Consider the following 25,399-nt stretch of genomic DNA (forward strand, 5'->3'; position numbering starts at 1 on the left):
TCTTTCTGACCTTGACAACCTGCTGATGTTTGGCAGGATAGCTCACCATGCGCTCGCAGAATATTGTCTCCGCTGATATTTCACAATTAGAGGCATACCTTTGAGTTAAGGTAGAATTGCCACCAAGTCTTTGTTGAATTGTATCTGTGCTGCAGGAGGGAGTAATGAGATGAGATAAATGGGAGATACAGGTGACACTGGACAAGGAAAGGCAGACTTTGGAACAGGTTTCAGACTTAAATCAACAGTGTTATTGAAGTCTGTTTCCATTTTCTTTTTTTTTCCACCCATTCTCCACTGCTAAGAAGGGAATTTCAGAAAGGTTCATACATAGTATGTGTATTTAGATTATTCTTTTCAATGCTGTCCTTTCTCTGGTGGTAGTGTTGGAGGATGAGACAGTAGTTGTCACTTGTAATTGATTTTACTGCATTTAGAAATCAAATCCTGCCTTACTTGATCTGTATATATCTCCAGATTTCTATTCTTCCCTTTTATTTTTCTAACCTCATCATCTTATACTTTTCAATGGAAATCTGCTAATTATGTCACTTGAAATGTATTTATTTTATTTTATTTTATTTTTTTTAAAGATTTATTTATTTATTTATACAAGCACTGGGTATAGTCAGAAGCACGGGAGGGTGAGAGAATTCACCAGAGACAGAGCAGGGAGCAGAGCAGGCAGAAGGACCGAAGTACACTGCTGAGGGGAGCAGCGGGCGGCAGGAGAGGTCTGCGCGCCATGTGGGACCCTCCTCCGGTGGCCGGGGAGCAGCCGGGGATCGAACCGGCGCAGCAGAGGCTGCGGGCAGCTTCGCAACCCAGCGCTCAACCGCTGCGCCACCGGGGAGACCCCGAAATGTATTTAGATATAAGTCAAAGTATGATATGTTTTGATGTTGCTCTATCATTAATATTAGATCTCTTTGATGAAAGTTAAATCTCATGACATGGCAAAGTGATAATATCTTATTGGTGTGCTAGTACAATGGAGGTAAAGGTTATATATATGATATATGTATATTAGAATATGTCCTTATAACCTTAAAGGTGATTCATTATAACTGCTTAGATTAACTGTTCTCAAACTTTTCATTTCTGGTCAGAAGAGTACTTTGAGGTGAACCCACTCTTTTTTGTTACTTTCTCTGGATCTTCAATGAAATGATCACATTTTTGGATCCATACAAATTTCTGTGACTTAATTCGATAGGACCTCAATTGTGATTGCTTTTGTTGAGGGGATGTGATACAGGAAAATGTAGTGCTTTTTAAGGCATTTGAATTGATAGCCCAGATGGTAAGGAAAATCCAGTGGCGAGCTGAAAATTGAATGGGTTATAGCAGAATTTAAAAATTCATAATTAGCTCCACATTCTCCTTAAGGCTGCTTTTGAGTTCCTGCTCTTTTATTTATGCATCTGAGTTCCTTTTCCCAATGATAATCATCAATCTTGAGAGCAGTCTTGGTTCCTACACCAGTGAAAGTGTTCTAGAAAGTGTTCTTTAACATAATAAGATTGGCCAACATTTGATTGAATGCTTTGTGTGTCAGGTACTGCACTAAGCACTTTACATATGCTATTTAATTGATAAAATCTTTAGACAGAAGTGTTGTAGTTATTGTCATTTTGTGGATGGGAAAACCAGAGAGGTTGAATAAGACACAATCATTGGATTTACTAAAGATAAGTCAAAATACTTATTTAAAGAGGGAGTAGAAGGAGGTGAATTGGGTAAGGATACTACTCCCAGGTAGAGAGGACAGTGGACTGCGAGTCAGGAGGGCGAGATTTTAGTCTTGTCTCTATTTAAAATTTTCTGTTGAGTTTAGCTAAGGTATCATGCAGTTAATACTTTGCTTTAGTACCAGGAAGTCTCCTAGCTGCACTAGAAAACATAGCCCTTTTTTGTGCCTACATAATGATATAGTGTTCTTTTGGTAGAATTTTTCATCAGTCACCAGTATTTTATTTTCTTAAAAGCGAATCAGATCACAATTCTCCCTTTGCTTTTTCTTTTCCTCTCTACAATTTTTTTTTAAGATTTATTTATTCATATAAGAGCTGGGGTACAGGCCAGAGATGCGGGGGTGAGAGGATCCACCAGAGACAGAGTGGGGAACAGAACAGGCAGACTGACTGAAATGCACTGCTGAGGGGAGCAGCGGGCAAGACAGGAGAGGTCTGCTGCACCATGTGGGTAGCTCCCTGGCCGGCTGGGGATCGAACTCATGCTGTAGAGGCTGTGGAGTGCTTAACCCCTTGTGCCACCAGGGAGGACCTCCTCACTGCAATTTTTATTGATTGCTTGCTTTGTGTCAAAAATTGTTATAATTCCTTGATAAGCAGTAACTCATAAAATCTCAAATACCTTATGAAGTAGGCACATTTCACAGATGAGAAAACTGAGGCACAGTAGTACCCAGTGTAGTAAGTAATGGAGCTGGTATCAAATGCCTGAACACACGCTGTCATTACTACCCTGTCAGTGCTTCATTTCTTCCTTAAAATTCATTCAACAAGACATAAGCCCCTGGTATATGCCAACTACTTTTCTAGGCAGTGGAGATTCAGAGGTAACGAAGACTCAAGTCCTTGGCTTCAAATAATCTGTCACCTAGAATGCGCTTGACTGGCATGCTTTCCTAATAACGCTTCTGGTGATTTAATCAGTAGTCTGTGGCTCCCTGCAGCCCCCACCCTGTTGTGCAAAAGGCAGCGTATTCAGCTTTCTCTAAGACTTGTCTGACTTTAGGCTTAAATGTGATGGGTTTTTGTATTCACCCTTCCCCTTTTATGTTGGGAGATGTTTAAGTTAACCTCTTTTTACACTACCTGTCAGCAGAGGTATCTGGAGAATCTGATGGATGGTGCATATCCTTCTGAGCCTTCGTAGCTCTTTGATTCATTTTCCTCCTCTGTAATGGGGGTAATCACAGGCCATACACTGCAGGATTGTAGTCTGAAAGTCCAGTATGTGTAAGGAACTTGGTGCCTGGCACATAGGAAATATACCTGGAAATGTCAGTGTCATCTGTCTGTGTGTGCGCACACGTGCATGTGTGTGAATGCATGTAATGGCACTTAGGTAAATATGTGAGTGTATATAATTTAATATATGTATACGCATACAATAATCTTGTTTAGGTTCTGATTTTAATTTGACTTGAAACCTGTACTCTTCCATTTCTTTTTTTTTTTTTTTTTTTTACAAACTTTATTTTCCATTAACCTTATTTCCACTTTCTGTTCAAGTCTCTGGAAGAGAGAATTCACCAGAGACAGAGCAGGGAGCAGAGCAGGCAGAAAGACCGAAGTACACTGCTGAGGGGAGCAGCGGGCGGCAGGAGAGGTCTGCGTGCCATGTGGGACCCTCCTCCGGTGGCCGGGGAGCAGCCGGATCCAACCGGCGCCGCAGAGGCCGCGGGCAGCTTCGCAACCCAGCGCTCAACCGCTGCGCCACCGGGGAGGCCCTACTTTTAAACATTTCTATTTCAAAAAATTTATAATTTACACTTAAACTTTTCTCCCCTGATGATAACAAATATTTATTGTTTTTCACAAGCATCTTATACCTAATAATCAAATGTGGTTGTTTTTGCATTTGTGTATAAATATAATTTTATGGCCTAAAGTTTTCATTGATTATTTCAAATATAAGCTGATCATATTCTTGTTGATCAGTATGTTTTTATTCTTCCTGGACAGTATTACATCAAGTTTAGCAAGACCAAAACAAATTGCCTAATACCTTACTCCATATCTCTGTGTTCTCTATGTTCCCTAAGCAAGTGGAGTGACCATCATTTTTAATAGATTTTCTGTAATGAAATTGTTGTCATATGACACGTGCAGTTTTCACATACATATTCTTGTTTTTAGAGATCCACTGCCTTCTTTGGTTCTAAAAATCTAATCTGTGGTTATGGAGATTGTGGTTGGAGGGAGAGGCGAGACTCCTATTGCTGTTTTGTTGGGTGCTGTCCACATACTGGTTTTCCTTTATGAGTGTGTGAGATGTGCTGTACTATTAGCTTATGGCTCTGTAGAAGCTAAAGATGAAATCCCTCTCCATGGGGAGCATTATCAAAAATGAACACGGAGCTTCCTGTCTTATTGTTTCTCTACAATGATAACAACACTTTTTTCCTCCTTAGCTTCAGTTTCCTTTTAATGTGATTTTAGTCATTTCCCCATTTTCTTCCTTATTCTTTAGTATGTTATAGGATCTCATTTTAAAGTTCAAAAACAGAGCCAGAAGCTTGCTCCTGGTTCCTTAGGGATCAATGCAGAATGACTGAAATGAAATTGCTTCACTTTTCATTGGTGTCTTTTCATAGTTGACTTAAACGGGGGGTGTGGTGAGGTATAGGTACATATGTTAGGCACGGGGAAGGTATAGTGAGAGCAAAGCGTCATCTCCAAAGGACATATTAATCCTGTGTTCTTATACCCTAAGCTGCTCGTAGAAGGAAAGGTTAGGATACCTCATATCTCTGCCCAGTTTTGGAGGTGAGCAATTCTGGTTAAGAGCTACTTGCATCCTCATTCAGTAGATCACTATCAAAGCCCTGTTCTTCAGTTTTGTACATTTTAGAAAATAAGTTCAGTGTAATGATGTATGAAAAACTGCACATATTTTAAGTTTGATAAGTTTGTCAGATACAAACTTGGCACCACCAACAAACTTGGTGCCAGATACACTCTTGGCACCACCACCACAGTCAAGATACTGAACATACTCACCTCCACCAAAAGTTCCCTGCTGTGTCCTTTTAATCCTTCCCTTTTGTCCCTCCACCTCACGCCATCCTCTCCTGTTCCTAGGCAGCCACTTTTCTGTTGTCACTATGCTAGTAGGGTTTCCTAGAATTCTATATTAATGGACTCATAACATATGCTCTCTCTGTTGTCTGGCTTCTTTCACTTAGCATAATTGTAGTGAGAATTACCCATATTAATGAACTGTGTAGCAATAGTGCATTCCTTTTTATTGGTGTTAGTTGTATTCCATTGTGTAGAAAAATCCAATTGTTTATTTACTGTTCGTGGGCATTTGGGCTGTTTCCAGTTTTCAGTTATTATTACAAGTAAAGTTGCTGTGAATGTTTTTGTGCAAGTATTTGTATGAATCTATGATTTCATTTTCTGGTAAGTGTCTGTGTATAGAACAACTGATGCAATGATAGATATTTGTTTAAAATTTTCAAAAACTGCCTAAGTGTTTTCCAAAGCGATAGTACCATTTTGCATTTTTAGCTGCAGTAGATGAGAAATACAGATTTTCATACCCTTGTCAACACTTGATAAAAAGATACCAGCCTTTCAAATTTTAACCATTCTGATAGGTTTGTAGTGTCATCTTACTGTTTTAATTTGCATTTCACTAATGGCAAATGGTATTGAGCATCTTTTTTGCCTTCCATAAAGTCTCTGTTGTAGTTCCTTAAGTCTGCTATTTTAGCGTAAAAGCGCCATAGACAATAAGTAAATCAGTGTGTGTATGTGTTCCAATGAAGCTTTACTAAAACATACAAATAGTAACAACAAAATAGCCAGTAGTTCTGTATATGCCTGTGAAACATAATTTACTGAATCCTGACATAGATGATCATGTTGTTTGCCAATAAAGACAGATTTACCAATTCTTCTCTGAACTGTGTATATATATATATATATTTTTTTTTTAAAAAAGAATTCTTTTTCATGCCTAATTGCACTGGACATGCCAGAGTCTCCACTACAAAGCTGACTGTAATGTTGGTAATGGATAGTGTGTTTTGTATCTGATCTTAAGGGGAAAGCACTCAGTCTTTTTTTTTTTAAAGATTTATTTATTTATTTATAGAAGCACTGGGTATAGTCAGAAGCGTGGGAGGGTGAGAGAATTTACCAGAGCAGGGAACAGAACAGGCAGACCAACGAAGTACACTGCTGAGGGGAGCAGCAGGAAGCAGGTGAGGTCTGTGCACCACGTGGGACCCTCGCCAGTGGCCGGGGATCGAACCAGCGTTGCAGAGGCTGCGGGCAGCTTCGCAACCCAGCGCTCAACCATTGCGCCGCCGCCGGGGAGGCCCAGCACTCAATCTTTTTTTTTTTTTTTTAAGATTTTTTTTTTTTTTTCTGCATACAGAAGCTCAGGCATTTATACATACAGAAGTTCAGGCCAGAGATGTGGGTGTGTGTGTGTGAGAGGATTCACCAGAGACACAGAACAGGTGGATTGATTGAAATACACTGCTGAGGGGAGCAGCGGGCTAGACAGGAGAGGTCTACTGAGCCATGTGGGTAGCTGCCTGCTGGGGATTGAATTCGTGCTGCAATGGCTGGCGATAGCTTTATAGTGCTGAGACTTAACCCCTTACGCCACCAGGGAGGCCCAAAAAGCACTCACTCTTTCATCTTTAATTATAATCTTACCTGTAAGTTTTTCGTGAATATTGTTTATCAAGATTTGGAAATGCTTCCATTTCTAATTTTTGGTTTAATTGAACTGGCTTTTGGTTTATTACTTTTATTTTTTTTTCCTTTTACCTATGGATGTTCCTGTCTATCCAAAAATGTTGATCAGGAATTAATGTTAGATTTTGTCAAATGATTTTTTCTCCATTTATTGAAAATACCATGTAGTTTTCTTTTTCCAAATTGTTAGTAAGATGAATTACATTTATTGATTTCCAAATGTTAAGCCAACCTTGTATTCCTGGGTCTCAGTTGGTCTTCTTAAAAATGTATTTTTAGATTTGATTTGGCAAGATTTTATTTGGAGTTTTTGCATCTGTGTTCATGAGATGTATTAGTGGTCTGTTCTCTATTGTAATGTCATCTAGTTTTGATATTAGCATAATGCTATTCTCATAAAATGAATAAGTTGGGAAATATTTCCTTCTCTTCACATTTTTGGAAGAATTTGTTTAGAATTGGTATTATTTTTTCTTCAGCTATTTGGAAGAATTTACCAGTGAAACTGTCTGATTTTGGAGTTTTCTTTGTAGGGAACACTTTTACCTAAAGATTCTTTTAAATAGATACAGTTTCTCTTGTTTGTCTAGTTCACTCATTTCTGCTTGAGGGGGCTTTGTTAATTTCAAGAAATTTATTTCTCCAAGTTGGTCAAAGTTATAAGCTTGTGCTTGCTCTTGCTATGGCCTTATTATTTGACTGTACAGTTGTAATAATGTCACTTGTCTCTCTCTTTATCTTGTTAATTTGTATCTTCTCTGCTTTCCAGCATCAGGCTAGTAGATGTTTATTAGCTTCATTAATCTTGTAAAGAACTAGCTTTTTGTTTCACTGTTTTGTTTTTTTTCCTATCATAATTTCTGCTTTGATCTTTATTATTTCCTCAATTCTGCTTACTTTGGATACAATTTCTCTTCACTCTCATAATGTTGGAACTGAGGTCATTGATTTGAGACCTTTCTTCTTTCTCTAATGTAAACCTTCAGAGCTATAAAATTTACTATGTTAGTGGCCTACCACAAATTCTGACCTGGCATGTTTTCATTTCATACATTTTGAAATGCTTTGTGATTTCCCTCTTAATTTATTCTTTAATTGTCGGGTCATTGAAAAGTATGTTATTTAGTTTCCAAATATTAGGAATTTTTCAGATACCTTTCCGTTACTGACTCCTAATTTAATTTCATTGTGGTTAGAGAATAGATTTAAAAATTTACTGTGATTTGTTTTTGGCTCAGAATATGGCTTACTTTGGTAAACAGTGAGAAACTTGGCTCTGTGGTATATTTATCGTTATTATTTGCTCAGCCTGTTCTTTATGTAAAGTTTTTTTTTTTTTTTTTTTTTTTTTCAGAATTGCTCACTGAGGCTGTTTGAGAAACAGATTTGTCAACTATACTGCAGTGTTTGTAGAAAATTATTCTGTTGGTAGCCTTATAATATGTAGTCCAAACACTTTTTCCAAGTATTTATATCATTTCTTCCTGACACCATTAAGTATAATTGTATTATTTGTAATACAGTGAGTGTCATTTGTCAGTCTGTAATCCATCCTGGCTCCCTAGACATCCTGGACAGAGCCATTGGCTATAATTCATACAGTAAAGTTACAGTTGTATTGGTTTGGTAAATGTAGTCCGACCATTTTTCAGAGTAACCTTTGACATGAAAGAATATGTAGGTTAGCCAGAGCTGGAGTCATTAAGTTTTTTTAGGTTGAATCAAGCAATGGAGAAATCAAGCTAAGAAGACCGTTGCTTTGTTATCTTTCTGTTCTAGACTGACACTGATGTGGCTTCCCAGAGAATATTATGCTCTCAAAATTGGCATCTGTGATTTTCTCATCTAAAATAGACAGTTGAACATCAGTGACTAGAAACCAAGTTTTAAAAAAAAGGGCACTTCTAGTGATAGTTGTCTAAAGTCTGCTGCTACTACCATTTTAGAAATCTCAAACATTGCAAGGACAGCTTCTCCGAGAAGTATGTCTGTATCCCATTTTTTACACTTTTGAACTTTCTCACTTTTTGTGTGTTCATTTCTCACTTTTTGTGTGTTCATTTTTTTGTGTGTTCATTTATTCAGTAAACTATATATATATAAACTATATAGATAACTATAAACTAAATATATATAAACTATATATATAAACTGCACACACACACACACTTTGGCATGTGCATGTGTCACTAAATTCTAGCTCTTAGCTCTTACTTTGGCCTGTTTCTTTGTGTCTCCTTAGACTGGTGTTAATACAAAATATTTATTTTTAGCATTTGTTATATTTATTGAAAAAATGTTTTATTTTAAAATATTGATTAATAGAAATAGGTTTTTCTATCCCTGTATTAGAGTTTATAATCTGTTCTAGGTAGGACTGCACTAAGTCTTAAATGAACATATCAAGATTTAACTTTTATTAAGGACCACCCCTTTCATTTTCCCCACCCTCAACATTGTAGTAACCATGGGAGTATTTCATAGCATATTTTTAATATGTTAAACTTATAGCTCATGTGTTGTAGCTTGAATACGTTTTCTCTTGTTGATGTGTCAGTAGAATAAGATAAAAATAAGTATCTGGTCCCTATCTGCTTATAGTGGTTCTTGAAATTACCTTCCATGTTTTTAGGTCTATAGTCTCTGAGGTTGTGTGTCAATACAGATTCTAAAACAGAGCGATGCACATGTATTGCCTTCCATGGTAACAACTGAGGCTGTTTCCATTCACCTCTGGAGGGTACCAAGACCAGTGAGCTGTGAGTGCTCAGTGGGATTATTGCAGTGACTTAAATTGGAATGCAAATGTAACTGATTATTTCTTGGTAGCATATGAGAACACACACACACACAGACACACACTCAAAAAATTTTCTGATTCTAGAATCTGTCATCACGTGAACTTTGTGTTGCAGGACTGGGCTCACACAAAAAGTCGCTTTCTGCAAGGTCTTAGCTCGGGGCAAGTGTTAGGGACGATTTATTTCAGATGAGGTATTTTACAGAACAAAGACTATGCTGTAACTCATGTTTTGTCTTTAGTTGTATGTATTGGTTATGCCTCAGTGCCTCAAAAATGGGTCTCATTGCAACAGATGGAGAATTTTATGTGTTTATCTGTGTTTTAGATCTAGGGATATGTTACCAGTGGTCTGAGTGGTCTGCAATTAGAAAAAGTGACATTGCCAGTTCCTGCAAAGATGGTGACTTCCTCCCCAGCAGGTATTTGTCTAACAGTAGTCACTTATTTCAGTGCAGTGACGCTCATGGGGAGTACTGACTGTTGCATAGTCTATTTCCACTGCATGGACTCGTTCTGAACTTTTTTAAAAAAGGAAAACCACTGCATTATTACTATAGAAATGGGGACATTTTTACTGGATAATTCTTTTCCTTCCTCTATGCTCCCCTTCTGCCTGTTACCCACCCCCCCCACCACTCCCCATCTTCACCCTCCCTTTCCTTCCCTTCTAAACCTTCTCCCCACCACTCTAGTTTAAGATACTTTACCCATCACTTTACTCGGTGGTTTGAGGCTGGAAGGGCATATAAGGCTAGCCATCTCCTTTTAGTCTTCTCCCATAGCTTCAACAGACAGCAATAATTTCTTCCTTTTGTAAATCCTGGACTTTCTGCTTAAACTGTACAGACCTATTTATTAGAGGTGGAAGGGGGATGGGAAAAAATCCTTCCAGGGTAGTTGTTTCTTTGGACACTTCTGCTGGGGCTACTGTTGAGAGTTAACAGTTTTGCTCTGATGTTATCTGACTAGGTTTGTTCAAACTATGGTCCAGAATTCTTTGATGGCTTTGGTTTGGAGATAGCAGAATTTAATAGAAACTGGATACTATACTTAAATCAATAGCATCTTATATGATATCTTCCTGTTAGCTTAACATTGGAATATGACAGGCTTTTGCTCCGATTCTGTATTTAGGGTTGCCACTGGGAGAGTTCTTCTTGGAGGAATATATGTGCGATGAAATTGCAGCGATTTTCCTCTAAACTTGAGGTGCAAAACAAGGAGCATCGTAGCAAGTATATTAGGGTTCTCCAGAGAAATAGAATAAATTGTGTGTGTGGTGGGGGAGAAGATAAAATGAAAATAGAACTTATTAAACTTATGTGTATATATATATATTATTTTAAAGATTTATTTATTATATAAGCACTGGGTATAATCAGAAGCGCAGTACGGTGAGAGAATTCACCAGAGCGGGGAACAGAACCGGCAGAGACTTACGAAATACACTGCTGAGGGGAGCAGCGGGCGGAAGGAGAGGTCTGAGTGCCATGTGGGACCCTTGCTGGCGGCCAGGGATTGAACCGGCACTGCAGAGGCTGCGGGCAGCTTCGCAGCCCAGTGCTCAACTGCTGCGCCACCACCGGGGAGGCCCTAACTTATGCATATCTTTATAAATATACATATATATGTATATATGTATGTGTATATATATATATATATATATATATATATAAAGACAGTTGTTATAAGGAATTGACTCGTGAGTATGGATGCTAGTAATTTCAAAACCCAGCTATGTCCTTGTCAGATCCCATGCCTGATCGATTTACTGTATGTTCTTTGCTGTGTGTTCTTGGGTGAGTCTGGAAAACACCACAAACATGTACTTTCTTCCCTTGCTCTTAAATTCCTTAATATTGCTTAAGGAACTGAGACATTGTTGAAAAAATGTTATTTTATAGCATATTTTCTTCTTTAAGATGGAGTGTGCTAAGCAAGTACACAGAAGTGGGCTGAAAGAATAAACAGTAACTATTCTCCAGTGGAATGCCTGCATTGCTATTTTATATTTAACTTGAACCCTAATAGGCCAGTGAAGCTGGTGCTGGCGTGCTCTCACACTGCTCCAGTCTTGGTCAGGAAGGAGTTTCTTTTGCTCAGGAGACAGAATGCCAGAAGACTAAATATAACTGTAGAGAACCAGACATACATAAACTAGTCCTTACAGAGCAACACATCTGACTTAGAGGGAAAATATTTTGTTTTAAAAAACCTTCATTTTTGGTTATAGAAATGAGTATTAACTCAAATTAATTGAGTTTTTCATGGATAACCATTCATTTGTCTCTTTCAGCTGTCTTATCTTAATTTGTCTCCTTGTTAAAGAATGAAAGCAGCTCTCCCCCCCCCCCCCCAATCCCTGTGTCCTGTTCGTGAGCCAGCAGGCCTGTTTTGCTGCTCACATTGACTTAGTTTTCTCAAGAAGAGAAAGATAGTTTCCACTCTGAGTCCTTGATCTATCTGGATAGTGGCCGGAATTGAGTTTTTCCATGCACTGGGCTTGGGGATGCCTGCACCAGCGAGCGAAAGCTCTTAAAAGAATCAAGCAAAAGCCGGTCTCTACTGAGTTGGAGTTTAAGGACTGAGGCTAACATTTCCTCGATGTCTGTTATGACTTAAGTGTAGTTTTTCTATTGTAATGTTTTATGTTGTTATTTGTTCCTTTTGCCCCAGTATTTAGAGCTGTTCCATAGCCAGCAGTTGAGGAGTCGGGAAGGAGAGCAGCCACCAGCCTCATGGCAACACGAGGGGGGCTGTGCTGTAGATCTGTATTGGGCCCTGACACAGGACAGGCTTTTTGGCGTTTTCCCAGTGGGGTCTGCACTTACAATAACCTGAAAGTCTTGGGGAAAAATTACGGATTCACACCTTTTCCAAGTCATTGAATAAGAACTTGGGGTGCAAGTGCACAAGGGATGGGAAGGGGCTGGGACATTGTTATTTTAAACAAACTCCTGTGGTGATTTTCATATAACTTGCCTGGCATTGGCTCCCCCATAAGCTGACAGGATTTTTGAAAGATCTCTCAAAACTGAAATAAGAAACTGCAGTTGTTGTCCACAGCTGCTAAAATTGTTCCAGATTAGGAAAGGAAAGGGCAAACAAAGAACACAGTAGTTCCAAAGAATAATCCCCAAGGAGCCTGCGTGAGCGCCAAAGGCCATTGTGAACTTACAGAGTCAGCATTTCCTCTCAAGCCTTATCTTTCCCATCTGCCTGCGCCCTCTACTTGCTGCAAGGAAGATAAGGCTGGGTTGAAGATGCTGGTGCCATCTGCATATCATTCCAGAGGCCTTTTTATAGGCTCCTTCCCTTGCAAAGTCATTGAGGAAAAGGTTTCAGTAGAACAATGGGATATAAGTTTAGGCTTCAGTTCTGATTTGTATTTCCCTTTTAGTCCTGGCTCCTCCTTACATCTATTTGTTGCTGTCTTTGAATTATGGATAAATTTTAATAATCTCATTTATGAAATAGAGCAGGGAAGTAGGGAATAGGGGGCAGAACTGGCTTTTGGCTTTTTCTTTGTGGTTATACATTGTGCTCTCTCAGACCTGATCCTCTAACTGGGAAGCGTCATTACCTATACCTGCCTCCATGGAATGCTGGGAGGCTGATTTAGTGTCCGTGTGTGAGACAACTCAGAAGAGTGGCCAGCTCGTTAAGTTCCCAGTGGCACTGGCTGCTACCCTTTCGGTCCTCTGATTCCTTAACTGTCAGATGTTGGGAGGAGGAAGCACAGTTCTGCTTCTACCCCTACCTTAGATTTCCATTCTGCAGGCTGGGGTGACACTCTTGTTCAGAGGAGAGTGCCGTATGGATTCACTTCCTTTTTAGCAGAACAATGAACTGACTCACAAGAAGCAGCTCCCCATCCCATCTGTGACATCTCAGATAAGGTGTTTTGTCAGTTTTAAGGTCTCACGTCCCCATGTTGGTCTGCTCTTCTTTCTGAGCATTGATAAGATTGGCTGCTTAGATGTGAAAAATCTGGACTTCTGTCGTTTTCACTTCTTCGCCTTCCCTGCCCCAGTCCACCCTTGACCTCTCAGAAAAAAGCATCTGTTTTCCTTGTAGACAAGTGTCCAGAGGGATTGGGATACTTGTGATTCTTGAGTCCAGTTGCTTAACCCAATTGATACTGGAATTTAGATAATGACCCCCAGTTCCTGGGCTCTCTGATGCTGTGCCCGGGCTCCCTAACCAAATGAGGCCAAAGCTGATGTCAGAGACTGTGACTCATGCAGATGAATGGCCACAGTGTGCCCTGGCCCTGCCATCATTTCTTTGTTCTTTTATTTTTTCCCTGCTGAGCCTGTGAGCTCTGTCCCACAGGTTGTTTCATATGCATGACTCCCTTATCTGTTTCTTTCTTTTATTTTTTAAGATTTTATTTATTTTTATATGGAAGAACTGGGGTATAGGCCAGAGGTTTGGGGTGGTGGTGAGAGGACTCGCCAGAGACAGAGTGGGGAGCAGCAGGTGAGACAGGAGAGGTCTGCTGTGCCCTGTGTGTTAGCTCCCTGGCTGGGGATTGAACTCTGGCTGTGGTGATTGGAGATAGCTTGATAGTGCTGAGACTTAACCCCTTAGGGCATTACCAGGGAGGCCCTGTACCCTTTATTTTAAGGCAGTTGGTGTGTCTGTATGTTCAAGGCAGAGGTTTTGCTTTGTCATTTCTTCTCACAGTCGGGCCTTATCCTTGAGCCTTGCTCTCCATGCAGTCTAAGTGTTAGGGGGAAGAGGATGTCCTAAAGCTAATTCCATATAGGCTTTGTGGACTCCACCCCCACCCCAGGCCAAAGCCAAAGACACTGGGAACTCCAAATCCCATCCCCACCAAAGGGAAGGTAGCTGGGACCTGAGGGTGGGGTTAAGCAGCCAGGTTGATATAAAAGGCAGACACGTGGGCTTTGGGGGATCCCCCTATTTTGGCTCTCCGCCAGCTTGCAGCGTCTGGCCAGCTCTGAGAGTGACTTTGGGTTTCCAGGTCGTCGGATCGGGTAGGACGCATTAAAGACTTTATTTCCCTATTTTCTCCCTGAGTTGTACATTTTCCTTATTTCCTTTTCCCTTGTAAATAAACCTTTTATTAACCTTTTGTGTGTGTAGTAGAGTATTCATAAGTCCCTTTTAAGCACGCGGGTGAGGACCCACAGCCAGGAACCCGTTCAATATCGGGGCTGCGCTATAACAGCTTGGCGCCCAACGTGCTTTGCAAGCTTCACCCGTGGTTGGAACCCATTCAATATCGGGGCTGCTCTATAACATAAGCACAGCACACAGATATGGGGAACTTTTGAGGGTTGGTCTGGGACTGTGCAGATGGAGTTGGTCTAAGAAATCTGTGACAAAGTGAGGACAGCAGAGTACAGTTTCTTGGTCAGGTCTTTCTATATAGAAAGCATGTGTCACACACATTATTTATGACATTGTGCATGGGCTGGAAATAAATCTGCCTATATATAACTTTTCTGAATCCTGATGTTGTGTCTTCTTCCCCAAGTCCTGCTGACTTTAGTAAGCTGTTGGGCCTTCAGGATATCAGTAACACCTCCGTCCTCCTCCATATAATGTGATGTGGTTAGTATCAATATACTGGAGATAATCAGGCCCTGACGCATTGTAGGATAGCTTTACCTTTGGACCATCTTAGTGTCAGTTAGCATTTGGGAAATAAGTGACCAGATTTTAGAGTAAGAATTCTCAAACCTTTTTCTTCATCTCTTACTTTGCTTGTCATGCCCACACATAGGAAACCAATCCAATGTTGATTAATTTCTTCATGGAGTTGTGGGGAAAAGAAGGAATTGCAGGCAATACAGTGTATGGAAAGGGTGTTGTGTCAGACTTGGAGTCTGGCACACATGAGCATCAGTGTTATTGCCTGTGGCAGTCATCTAGCCCCTTCCTTCATACACTGGAAATGGTATGTATCAGTGATTCCACTTGCTCTTACTCTTTTGAAGGGATGCTATAGGGAATGAATTGGAATCATCTTTGCTTCCATCTGTACCCCTGGAACTGTGACATTTCTGATGGCCTTGGTTTCGAGAATAAGAAATAATGCCATTTAAAATAAGAATAAGCCATTTAAAAACTTGATGCATCTGGAAATACAGAATGAGTTTCATATTTTTCAAAAGAGTAAGTCCGGGCCTCCCCAGTGGCGCAGTGGGTTGAGCACTGTGCTGTGAAGCTGTCTGCAGCCTCTGCAGTGTGGGTTCAATTCCTGGCCGCCCAGGGAGATACCCACACGGTGTAGCAGACCTCTCCTGCCTCGCCTGCTGCTCCCCTCAGCGGTGTATTTCGGTCCATCTGCCTGTTCTTCTTCCCACTCTGTCTCTGATGAATCCTCTCACCCTCTGGCCTGTACCCTAGTTCTTTTATAAAAATAAATAAATCTTTAAAAAAAAAAAAAAGAGTAAGCCTAATGGAGAATGGAGTGACAACTGCTGCTTGTAGAATAACAATAAGAAAGACTTAGCATAGAGGAGAAAAACAGAAAGAGAGAAAAGAGGCTAGTCCTGACTGAGCTGGCCTTCCATCCTGCTGTGTCTCCTCCTAAGTCTTCCTCTCCCTCTCCGCCTGGTGTCTGGTCACAGGGCTGCGGTGTTGAGTATGAGGTGCCTATGAGCAGAAAGCACATATTGACTTTCACAGTGAACCAAACTAGTATTCTTTGCTTATAAAAATAAAATCAGAGTCTGCGGAGTGCTGTTTACATCAGGAAAAAAGAAAAAAGGCTTGTTTTTACAGCAAAGTAAGAAAGGAAGAAATAAAAACATTTCCTTCCTGGGTTTTATCTTTGACTTGACACTGACCTGGTATATTTTTATAATTACTATCAGCTTGAAAACATAACAGCCTGAGGTTAAGTCTTCTCCTTAATATAGTTGGAAATGCCCATCCTGTGTGGTTTTTTGAATCCTTTGTCCTGTGCTCACCTTCAGAGAGAGCCCTCCTGGGCGTGGCCCTCTGTCTGCACCCTCAGAATGGAAATTCCACTGAACGGGAAGACCATAGCCTTTGCCAGATATGAATTCAACATCTATTGATACTTAAAAATCGAGTTTCTGGATTTGGCATAACATCAAGAATCATCATATTTATGTTTTCATTAATTTTCTTCTTTATCACTGCCTTTGCATCCTCTCCTTTTCAGTTCTTCTCACCCTCCCTTCTTTTTTCTTTCCTCCTCCTTCCTTTCCCTCCACTGTCCACTGAACCATTCTTCTTTTTGAACCCACCTCTCCTTCCCCTGCTGTACACATTACATTGGATATTTTTGGTATCTCGTTTGTTTTATTCCATTCATAGTATTCAGGTTAATATATTTTCTGACCTCAGGCCAAAAGCCATTAAAATTGAAACTTAATGATTATTGGGGCACTAGAAGGACATTGGCTATAGTGATGATGAAGAGAATAAATGACCATTCTTCTAAAATGTTTATCTTCAATTATTGATGAAAGGGTAGAGTTTTTCACATTTTACAGTTGGGAAAAATGAGGGGTACAAAATCATACTGAAAGTCAATAGGAGTTTTAAAAATAGGACGTAGATTTCTTGATAGCAGTCTGTAGCTTTGGCCTATAGAAGAACTTTAAAATAGAATGACAAGCATAACATTGCATGTTTACCTCTGCCCTAGACTGGGTCATCTGTTTCTTCTAGGTTGAAAACACATTTGTTAGTTCTACTTTAACAGTTAAGTCCTGGGAAATTATGGAAGCCAAAAATGCCACTTTCTCAGTTTACAGTGAGCTGCTTCGTCAGAGAAACATTGAAAGAGTAAAGACTGCAAGTTCAACAGTCTTACATGAGGATCCTGGCTCCTGGTCAGCTCTGTCATACATCTGTAGGTTTTTGTATGCCACGTACCATGTTTTATTGAAATTGTCTCTTTCCACCTTATAGTCCGTAACATTTCCAAAAAATTCTTGCATCTCAGGTATGATGGTTTGGAAATGTAGGTACAAAGATGAGTAAGAATGAGTAAAATAAATAATGACAATACTAGCTTGGAGTGACATCGACTAGAAGTAGCATAAGAAACTCCAGGTTCTTATTCTCCCACAGAGACATTGAAAAAACAAGCCAACAGAAGCTGAATCTGCTTTGTAGGAACTCTGGAAAAAAGTCGAAGGTTTATAGCAACCAAGTTAAATGCCCAGTGCAAGGTAAAGAAGTCCTCAAAACGGTAGGAAACTTATGTGGTATTTACCCTTACCTTTGCCCCACACTCTCTCTAGCACACCTCAACTTGGAGGGAGCAAAGAAGACTTTATTTGCAAATCATTGTGTTCCCAAATGTAACCTTTCTGGGCATACCTGAAGAACTAACACAAAATGTTTGACTTTGTCTCACATAACTTGCAAGTCAGGTGGGAGAAAGCACCTTTGTAGCAGCAGGCACCATTTGTAAAAGCCACGAGGGGAAGACAAACCCACAACTGCTTGAAGAGATTCTGGATGGAGACCACAGGTCACTAAGACCCAGAGGAGAAACTGTAGTAAGGCCCAGAAATTAGGACCTGCCTAACATCTCAGGGTGCTCCTTGCTCTCAGAGCAAGCCTGGCTGAGGGGTGAGGGAGAACCCCTGCCCAGAGCAAGTCTGCAGAGACTTGGAGAGGGGGCTGTTCTCCTTTTTGGTTTTCTGGGACTTGGGGGCAAGGGTAGTATTGTTTGTTTCAGCTCTTGGTGTTGAAATCTCTTTCATTATTAGCTAATAAAGATATCAGGGAACCTCAGGAAAGTTGAAAAGAAGCTTAAAACACTAAATATTCAATGAAATGCCAGAAGCACATAGGCCACTGCAAAATTATTAATGGCCACACAGGTATTCTCATTGGATACTTTGTTCATGAATGCAATTTTGGCTTTGGTGTGTGTGGTGTCACATACTGTTGCAGTTTCTGAGAACCAGTGGATGGTTGCTGCATGTGGACTTACTGTCTTGTTTACACAAATTGGATAGCTCCACAGGACTGAATGAAAAAAGTCAATCTCAAAGGGTCTCCTACTGTATATTTCTATTTATATAAGTCTTCAAATGACAAAATCATGGAAATGGAAAACAGATGAGTGGTTGCCAGACATGGGGCAGGGGCCGGGGTGGATGTGATTCAAACAGGCAGTAGGACAGAACAGTTCTGTATGTGGATTGCAGTAGTGATTACAGGAATCTTCACATGTGATGTCTTCACAATGTGATTAAAAAGAAAAACCACACACATATAGTTTACAGATGTCTCTCTGTGTCACAGTTATGGACGATCTCACCATTGGGCGGAACTGGGTAATAGGTTACTGAAACAATCACATGATGAAGCCTTACTGTAGTTGGAACTTATTATCCCTGCCTCTGGAGGGGAGTCTTAGATTTGGCTAAGAGGTTTTGAATAGAAACAGACAACAGCACATACCTAGATCTCCTCTAAGCCCAAGATTCAGTAACCTCTTCCTGGGTAGGATGAAGAAAACATAGCTCTGTCAGCAACTGAATTCAACCAAATGATTTTCTGGAAAGCACAAGTTGAAACCCAATCTAGAATATAAAAATGCACATTCATTTATTCAATAAGCTCCTTTCAAGTACCTACTAAATATCATTCATTGCTAGAACTGAAACTATAAAGATGAATAAATGATCCTTGTTTTCTAGGCTAGAATTTAAGCTCCACGAGAGCATAAATTTTTGCCTGGTATATTCATACACCCTCCTCTAATCTTTAGGCTAGTATCTGTCACATAATAGGTGCTAAATAAAAATTGCTGAGTGAATGGATTCTTCCAAAGAGTTTAGTCTGAAAGACATTTCAAAATGGATGTGAGACTAAATAGGACAGTAACATGTGATAGATGCTGTAGCAGTTTACTTTTTTTCCTTTCAAAAAACCCTTTGCTCCATCTTAAAATAAGAATATAAGTTTAAGAATTGTTTAGGAAGAGCTCCTAACTTGGACCTTATCGAGCCTAGGGACCAGCTGTTTTGGACGGTTACTTAAACTAAACTTTCACTTGCTGGAGGTTGTTCTCTACTCTTGAACCTTCTTGGGACACATTGTCTTTTCCAACTGGCACAAGCAGCTGCCTGTGAAACTTACCTAAGGTAGTTGGTCAGATCAAAGCTTCATTAGGAATGGGTGAAAGTGGTCCAAAGACATACTTCCAGTTACAAATAAGGCATGGGGTGTAACGTATGGCATGGTGGCTATAGTTAATAACACTGCATTCATATTTGAAAATTGCTGAGTAGATTTTAAAAGTTTTTATCACACACACAAATTATATATATGGTGACATGCTAACTAGACTATTGTGGGGATCATTTGTCAATATATATAAATATTGAATCATTGCTATACATTTGAAACTAATGTCAAGTGTCAACTATACTTGAATGTATAGAACATTTACCTCTTTGCCACTGTGTTGAGGAATAGAAGAAAAATAATTTCCATTATCTGGGGCTATGTACCTTAGCTGCTTTTAGGTTCTAAGAAACAAATTGGATATATTAATGTGTTGACAACACTGTACTGACCAACACGAGTCCTGGAGAAGGCTGCACAATGCAGGATGCTGCTGAAAGAGAAAGCTCCTGGCCTTTTATTGATAGAATAATAAAGCGTCAATTATGCAGGAGTAGAACAAAGAAAAAATACAGGAGAAGCTGAACAAATGTGCACATGTAGCTAGGGTTTCCAGGAGGAAGGTGAGTGCTGACATTCACTTGAAGACTTGATATTGAGATGAAAACCATAACCCAGACCCTCTATTCATGGTTCCAATCTTACTGACAAGGCTTTTCACAGCTATCAGCAGTCTCTGGGAGGGCAGGGTCATCCATCAGTCAGTGTCCCTTCTCTGCCTCCTTTTTCCTGGTCGTACTTTGTGATGCATACCCATTGTTCCAGGATGATGGACGAAGCATCCTGCTCTTGTTAAATTTGAAAGGAGCCTTGTAACTAATTGACTGCTCTGCACTGACGCATTTGAATGCTGAATTGCACGTAACCAAGATGGTAGCCAAGCAGGCCATTTAAGTCTGGCAGACACAAAGGTTAAGTTTACCTTCAGAAGTTTCTTGTAAAGAATGAATCTCAGCCTTCCTGGAAATGAGACATTGTTGCAGGTACTATAGCAACTTCAGTGTTAGCTTTTTGTTCTCTGGTTCATCTGTTACCAACTACAGTGTTTTCCTTTTTGATGAGACAGCTTCTCTTTTCAACCATTTCTCATGTGACTGTAAACTAATTCATTCTCTTATTTTTCCTAGCTTAGTACTTAAGAGAAAGTATCAGATTAGAGTCTCTGGTCATCCACTTGGGCAAAGCTCCCATGCCTTTCCTCTAAGGCACCTTAGCCAGTCTTTGGGTGGGAAGCTGGTCCCTGGTTATAGTCATTTGTAACCAGGTTTCGGTGTCTTATCTGAATTATAGTGATCCTACTGAAAGAACCTTCTGCAGTTACTCTTCTTAGAAGGGAAATGTGTGGGATATTCAGAGCATCGTATATTACTATTAGTTGACTACTGTGAGCTTTCAAATGGAAGTAGAAAGTGCTGCATCTCTAGAGGATGTATTTCTGGCCTCCAAAAGGAATAGCCCATGATTAACCAAAACAATCAAATTATCTCTACTTGTTCTGGTTCCACAGCCTTTTGTAGAAGAGAGTGTTTGAGAAAACTGGCAACTCAGGTATATTATACTTCTGATTTTCAACCCTTTGATTAGATTCTTTATAGCTTTTACTATAATTAATGAAGTATAGTATACTAAAGGGAAATAATCAAAATATTTACCTGGAATGTATACATGTAGCTGAACCATTAAATAAGATTAGAAAAAAGAAAATAATGGATTGTGAACTGCAGTCTAATCTCAAGTACAGGAGTTGGGATGCAGCTAGGAGTGTGTGTCTCTCTGCAGCTATAGTGAGGCTTCAGCTGATAGAGTAAGCTAAGACTCAAAAGACCTTAGTAAGGGTTTTATGTGTGAGGACCTTTAGGGATTGCATATTTTCCTAGAGGCCAAGTGCCTGAAGAATGACATTTTGCAGGTGGTCGGTATATACCTATTTGACCCTTCAAAAAAATTGGTTGGGAAATATTGATAATAAACTGGTTTCTAGTATTTGTTGAAACACATAGAAAATCAAATGCTAGTTCTGCAAGGGATTATTATGCAAATAGCACATCTTGATTTCATCAGTAGCTTCATTCAACTTAGCATCATGAGAATGAGCCTGTTATTACTGTTTCATTTTAACAAAGACTGGTGGAAACCTCTTCTCATGGTTGGGAATCACTGGGTCAGATACATGGGTAATGCAGCAAGGTGCAGACTCTTAGCTAGTTGATTAGGGTCCCCACGTAGTGCTGATGCTCTCCTGAAGGACATACTTGGGGGCCGTGTCATGTGGCACCTACAGGGCCTTTGCTGGACTGGAAGCCTAGAGGAGAGGGGAGAGGTGGGCGGAGGAATGACAGGAACACCCATGTGGGTCTGGGTGATAGATGTTGAAAGGATTAACAATGACTCTTAAGCAAGAAGGAACTTCTTAGACCTTTACAGGGATTTTGTTCTGGGACTAAGATGGAAAGTGAATTCTCAGAGCTTTCCCCTTGATTCTTTCCAGTGAAGGCCACACTGAGACACAAAGCAGCTGACTTGCTGTATCTCAGACTGTTTTGGAATATGTTTTCCCATTCTCTGTGGTTCATGATTGCAGCTCACACAGAAGGGAAAAAGCTGACCTTTGTCCCAGGGTTCTCTGCTGTTTTAGTTGCATTGTTTCTCATTTTTTTCCCCTCAGGCTGCTTGATAGGAGCTGTGAATCTCAAATCCAGCAACCGAACCCCAGTAGTACACGAATTTGAAAGTAAGTACAAGGGAGACTGTGAGGGGAATGGGCACCATCTCATGGACATTTGTTAGTCTTGCAGCGGACTCAGGAGGAGCAGATGCACTCAGGCCTGCCTTGCTTCACTGTGTGCTACAGATACTGCTGCAGATATGTATTTTTTAACAAATCCAGGATTTGTGGCAGGTCTGCTGGTGCCATTTTCCAGGAGCAGGTGTTCACTTGTGTCTGTCACATCTAATTAAGGTGTGCAAATGGCTTTCTAGACAGAATGCTTAATAGACTACAGCACAGGGCCTCCCCCGTGGCGCAGTGGTTGAGCGCTGGCTTGCGAAGCTGCCCACAGCCTCTGCAGTGCTGGTTCTATCCCCGGCCGCCGGGCGAAGGTCCTACATGGCGCGCAGACCTCTCCTGCCGCCCGCTGCTCACCTCAGCAGTGTATTTCATCAGTCTGCCTGCTCTGCTCTCCCCTCTGGCTCTGGTGAATTCTCTCACCCTCCCGCGCTTCTGACTGTAGCCAGTGCTTGTATAAATAAATAAACCTTTAAAAAAAAAAAGACTACAGCACAGTGTAACCATAATTTTTATATGTACCATGAAACCCTGAGATCCCTGTGACTTGCTTTATTGTGACCTGTGCTGTATCGTAGCGGTGTGGAGCTGACCCTGTAGACTGAGGTGTGGTGCACACGCCCAGAGCTCGCCAGGTGGCGCTCACTCACAGCGCACTGATGTGCAGGCGGTGGCGCTGCTTTGGCAGAGAACTCTGGGCAGCCCTTCCATTCCTGCTGGCCTTGTGTCCACGCAACAAAATGTTTGTGTAGAAGCAGAGTATTAAGGGGGCACTTGTAAAAGACCTTGGTAATCATCATCATCGTTATTTTTTGAGTGAAAAATTACCTTAAAGTCTCTTTGAGCCTGGTAATAGCTAGACTTTTAATCTGCATGAAAGCGCTGAGACCAGAAATATAAAACAGGGCTTGGGTTAATAAATGAACCAAAAATTATTACACATTGACAAGAGTCCTTTTTTTCTGTCCTGTTCAGGTGTGGAATTGTCCTGCATCATCACGGATTCACAGACAAATGATCCCAGGATTGAGTGGAAGAAAATTCAAGATGACCAAACCACTTACGTGTTTTTTGACAACAAAATTCAGGGTATGACCCTGCGGGTCCTCTCTCCTGTACACAAGGCTCAGGCTCACCCTGGTGGCTCTCTGTGGACTATTCTAGTCAGGATTGCTGTTTCGTTTTGTTTTACTTAGGGAAAATTCTAACCCATGCAAGATAATAAATAGTATGCTGAACTTCCCTGTACCTGTCACCTAGCTTCAACAACTAGCAGCTCATTAATTAGGATCTTAATTTATCTGCAACCCATCTTTTTGAGGTATCAGTAAACATTTTCCTTAGTCATCATCTTGCCTTGATCCGTGACATTTAGTGATACAAGCGAGTTAATCAGAAGGATCATAAGGAGCAGCAAGAAGCCAACAAGTAGTCACTGGGCATCTGCTGTGTGGGAGGCAGAGCACATAGAGAAGGCACTTGTTGCACACATTAGCAGGATCTCGTCCCCAGGCTACAGCATGGGGACTACATTGCTCTTGGGTTACATGAAGTAGGAGAACGGTGGTCAGGGAAGGCTTTTCAAAAGTGGTAATCTTGGCAGAAGGAATGATGGAAGAAAGCCGGGTGAGGTAGTGAGGGGTGGGGTGGGGAAAGATGTTGGGTAAGAAAGAACAATGTGTGTAGCAATGTGGAAGCAAGAGGAAGCTTGGCCTGGAGAGATTGTAAGTTCACCACCACAATCGTTTGAGACGCTGCTGAAAGCTCTTAAGAGAGAAGTCCATGGTCATGATTATATTTGGGGACTGAGTTGGCTGCTTTGTAGAGAAGAGGTTAGAGGTGGGCAAAACATGGAATAAGGGCACCAGTTCTGCAAAACCCAGGAATGCTGGTGGGCTGAGCTAAGGTCAAGCTCAGGGCAGTACAGAGTGATTAGAGGGTTACTAGGAGTTGGCTGTGACAAGGGAGGAGGAGGATGGGGTGACAGATGGCAGGAAGTGGGACATGAATGATCGTCATCCTGATGGGAAGGAAGGAGTAAACGTGAGGTACAAGTGCTGGTAGGTCATCATTGTGCTTCAGAGTCCACAGAGAAGTTGAAAGTTGAGGTTTCAGGGGATGAAAGAGATTTTGTGGAAGCCTAAACTTGGAGTCTTTCTGCTTTGGGTTCACAATCATCAGGAATCATAGGCTTTTAAAAATTGTTTTGTTTCCTCACTAGTATCCTCCCTCACCTCTTATCTGCTAAGAACATTTCATTCCCTTCAAAATAACAAATGTACTTTCTCTTGCAACTTAGGCTGCTCCCAGTCAACCCTATATATGCAATTTTAATCATCAGAGAAACCCAAGTGGGAATTGTGTTTCTGGGACTTATGTCCTTTACTCTTGGCTAGAGGGTTGAGAGAGTACTGAGCACACAGAATATGAGGGCTGGAGGTCAGTGCAAGTCTGCTTGGTCTCTTCTCTTGCCTCAGCACACAACTGTTCCAACAGCACTCCAGTAGAGTTTAGCTTACTGTTTTCTTACATGGTAGAAATTCTAATCCTCTACTCGTGACTGGGTAGCAAACCTTTCTATTAGAAAATGCCTTTGGGAATATTCATCCTCTATCATAAATGCTTTGCTGTTTTTGTTAAATTATGGTAAGTTCTTCCCATACTTACCACTAATTGGCAGGTTTAGTGGTAGTTTATATATTTTGTGGAATTTTTTTCTCACTCTTCCTTTCTCATTTTCCAGGTTCTTTATTCTGCTTTGAAAGAGCTACTATGTCTTTTTAACACTTAAAAAATTTCACTAAGTTGGGGGGTGGGGGGCGGGAGGGGAGTGATTGGGGTCAGAATGGGGGGGTTGCAATTGTATGGGGAATATAAAAATAAAATTTATTATTTAAAAAAAAATTTCACTAAGTTATTCATATAGCATAAAACCCATTCACTGAAGTATGTGACTCAGTGGTTGTTAGTATATTCCAAGAGAGGTACAGCCATCACCCCTATCAAATTCCAGAACATTTTCATCAGCCCAAAAAGAAACCGTGTCCATCTGCAGTCACTCCCCAGCCCCTGGCACTGCTGAAGTACCTGCCATCTCTGCGGGCTTGCCTGTCGTGGGTGCTTCATCTAAATGTAATTAGGACTTTTTTATGAATAATACCCTGTTGTAGATAATGACATTTTTAA

General features: G+C 40.6%; 1 protein-coding gene across 1 annotated transcript in view; it reads left to right on the forward strand.

Annotated features, from left to right (window-relative positions):
* Nucleotides 1-25,399, forward strand: part of JAM3 (junctional adhesion molecule 3) — a 68,747-nt gene that overhangs the window by 35,694 nt on the left and 7,654 nt on the right. The window contains exons 2-3 of the mRNA XM_037505651.2: nt 22,094-22,159; nt 23,189-23,302. Of these exons, the coding sequence (XP_037361548.2) occupies nt 22,094-22,159; nt 23,189-23,302 (180 nt within the window). The remainder of the gene's footprint in view (nt 1-22,093; nt 22,160-23,188; nt 23,303-25,399) is intronic.

This window comes from Talpa occidentalis, unplaced genomic scaffold (genome assembly GCF_014898055.3).
Source record: "Talpa occidentalis isolate TD23 unplaced genomic scaffold, MPIMG_talOcc4v2.1 talOcc4.12, whole genome shotgun sequence".
NCBI classification, from domain to species: Eukaryota; Metazoa; Chordata; class Mammalia; order Eulipotyphla; family Talpidae; genus Talpa; species Talpa occidentalis.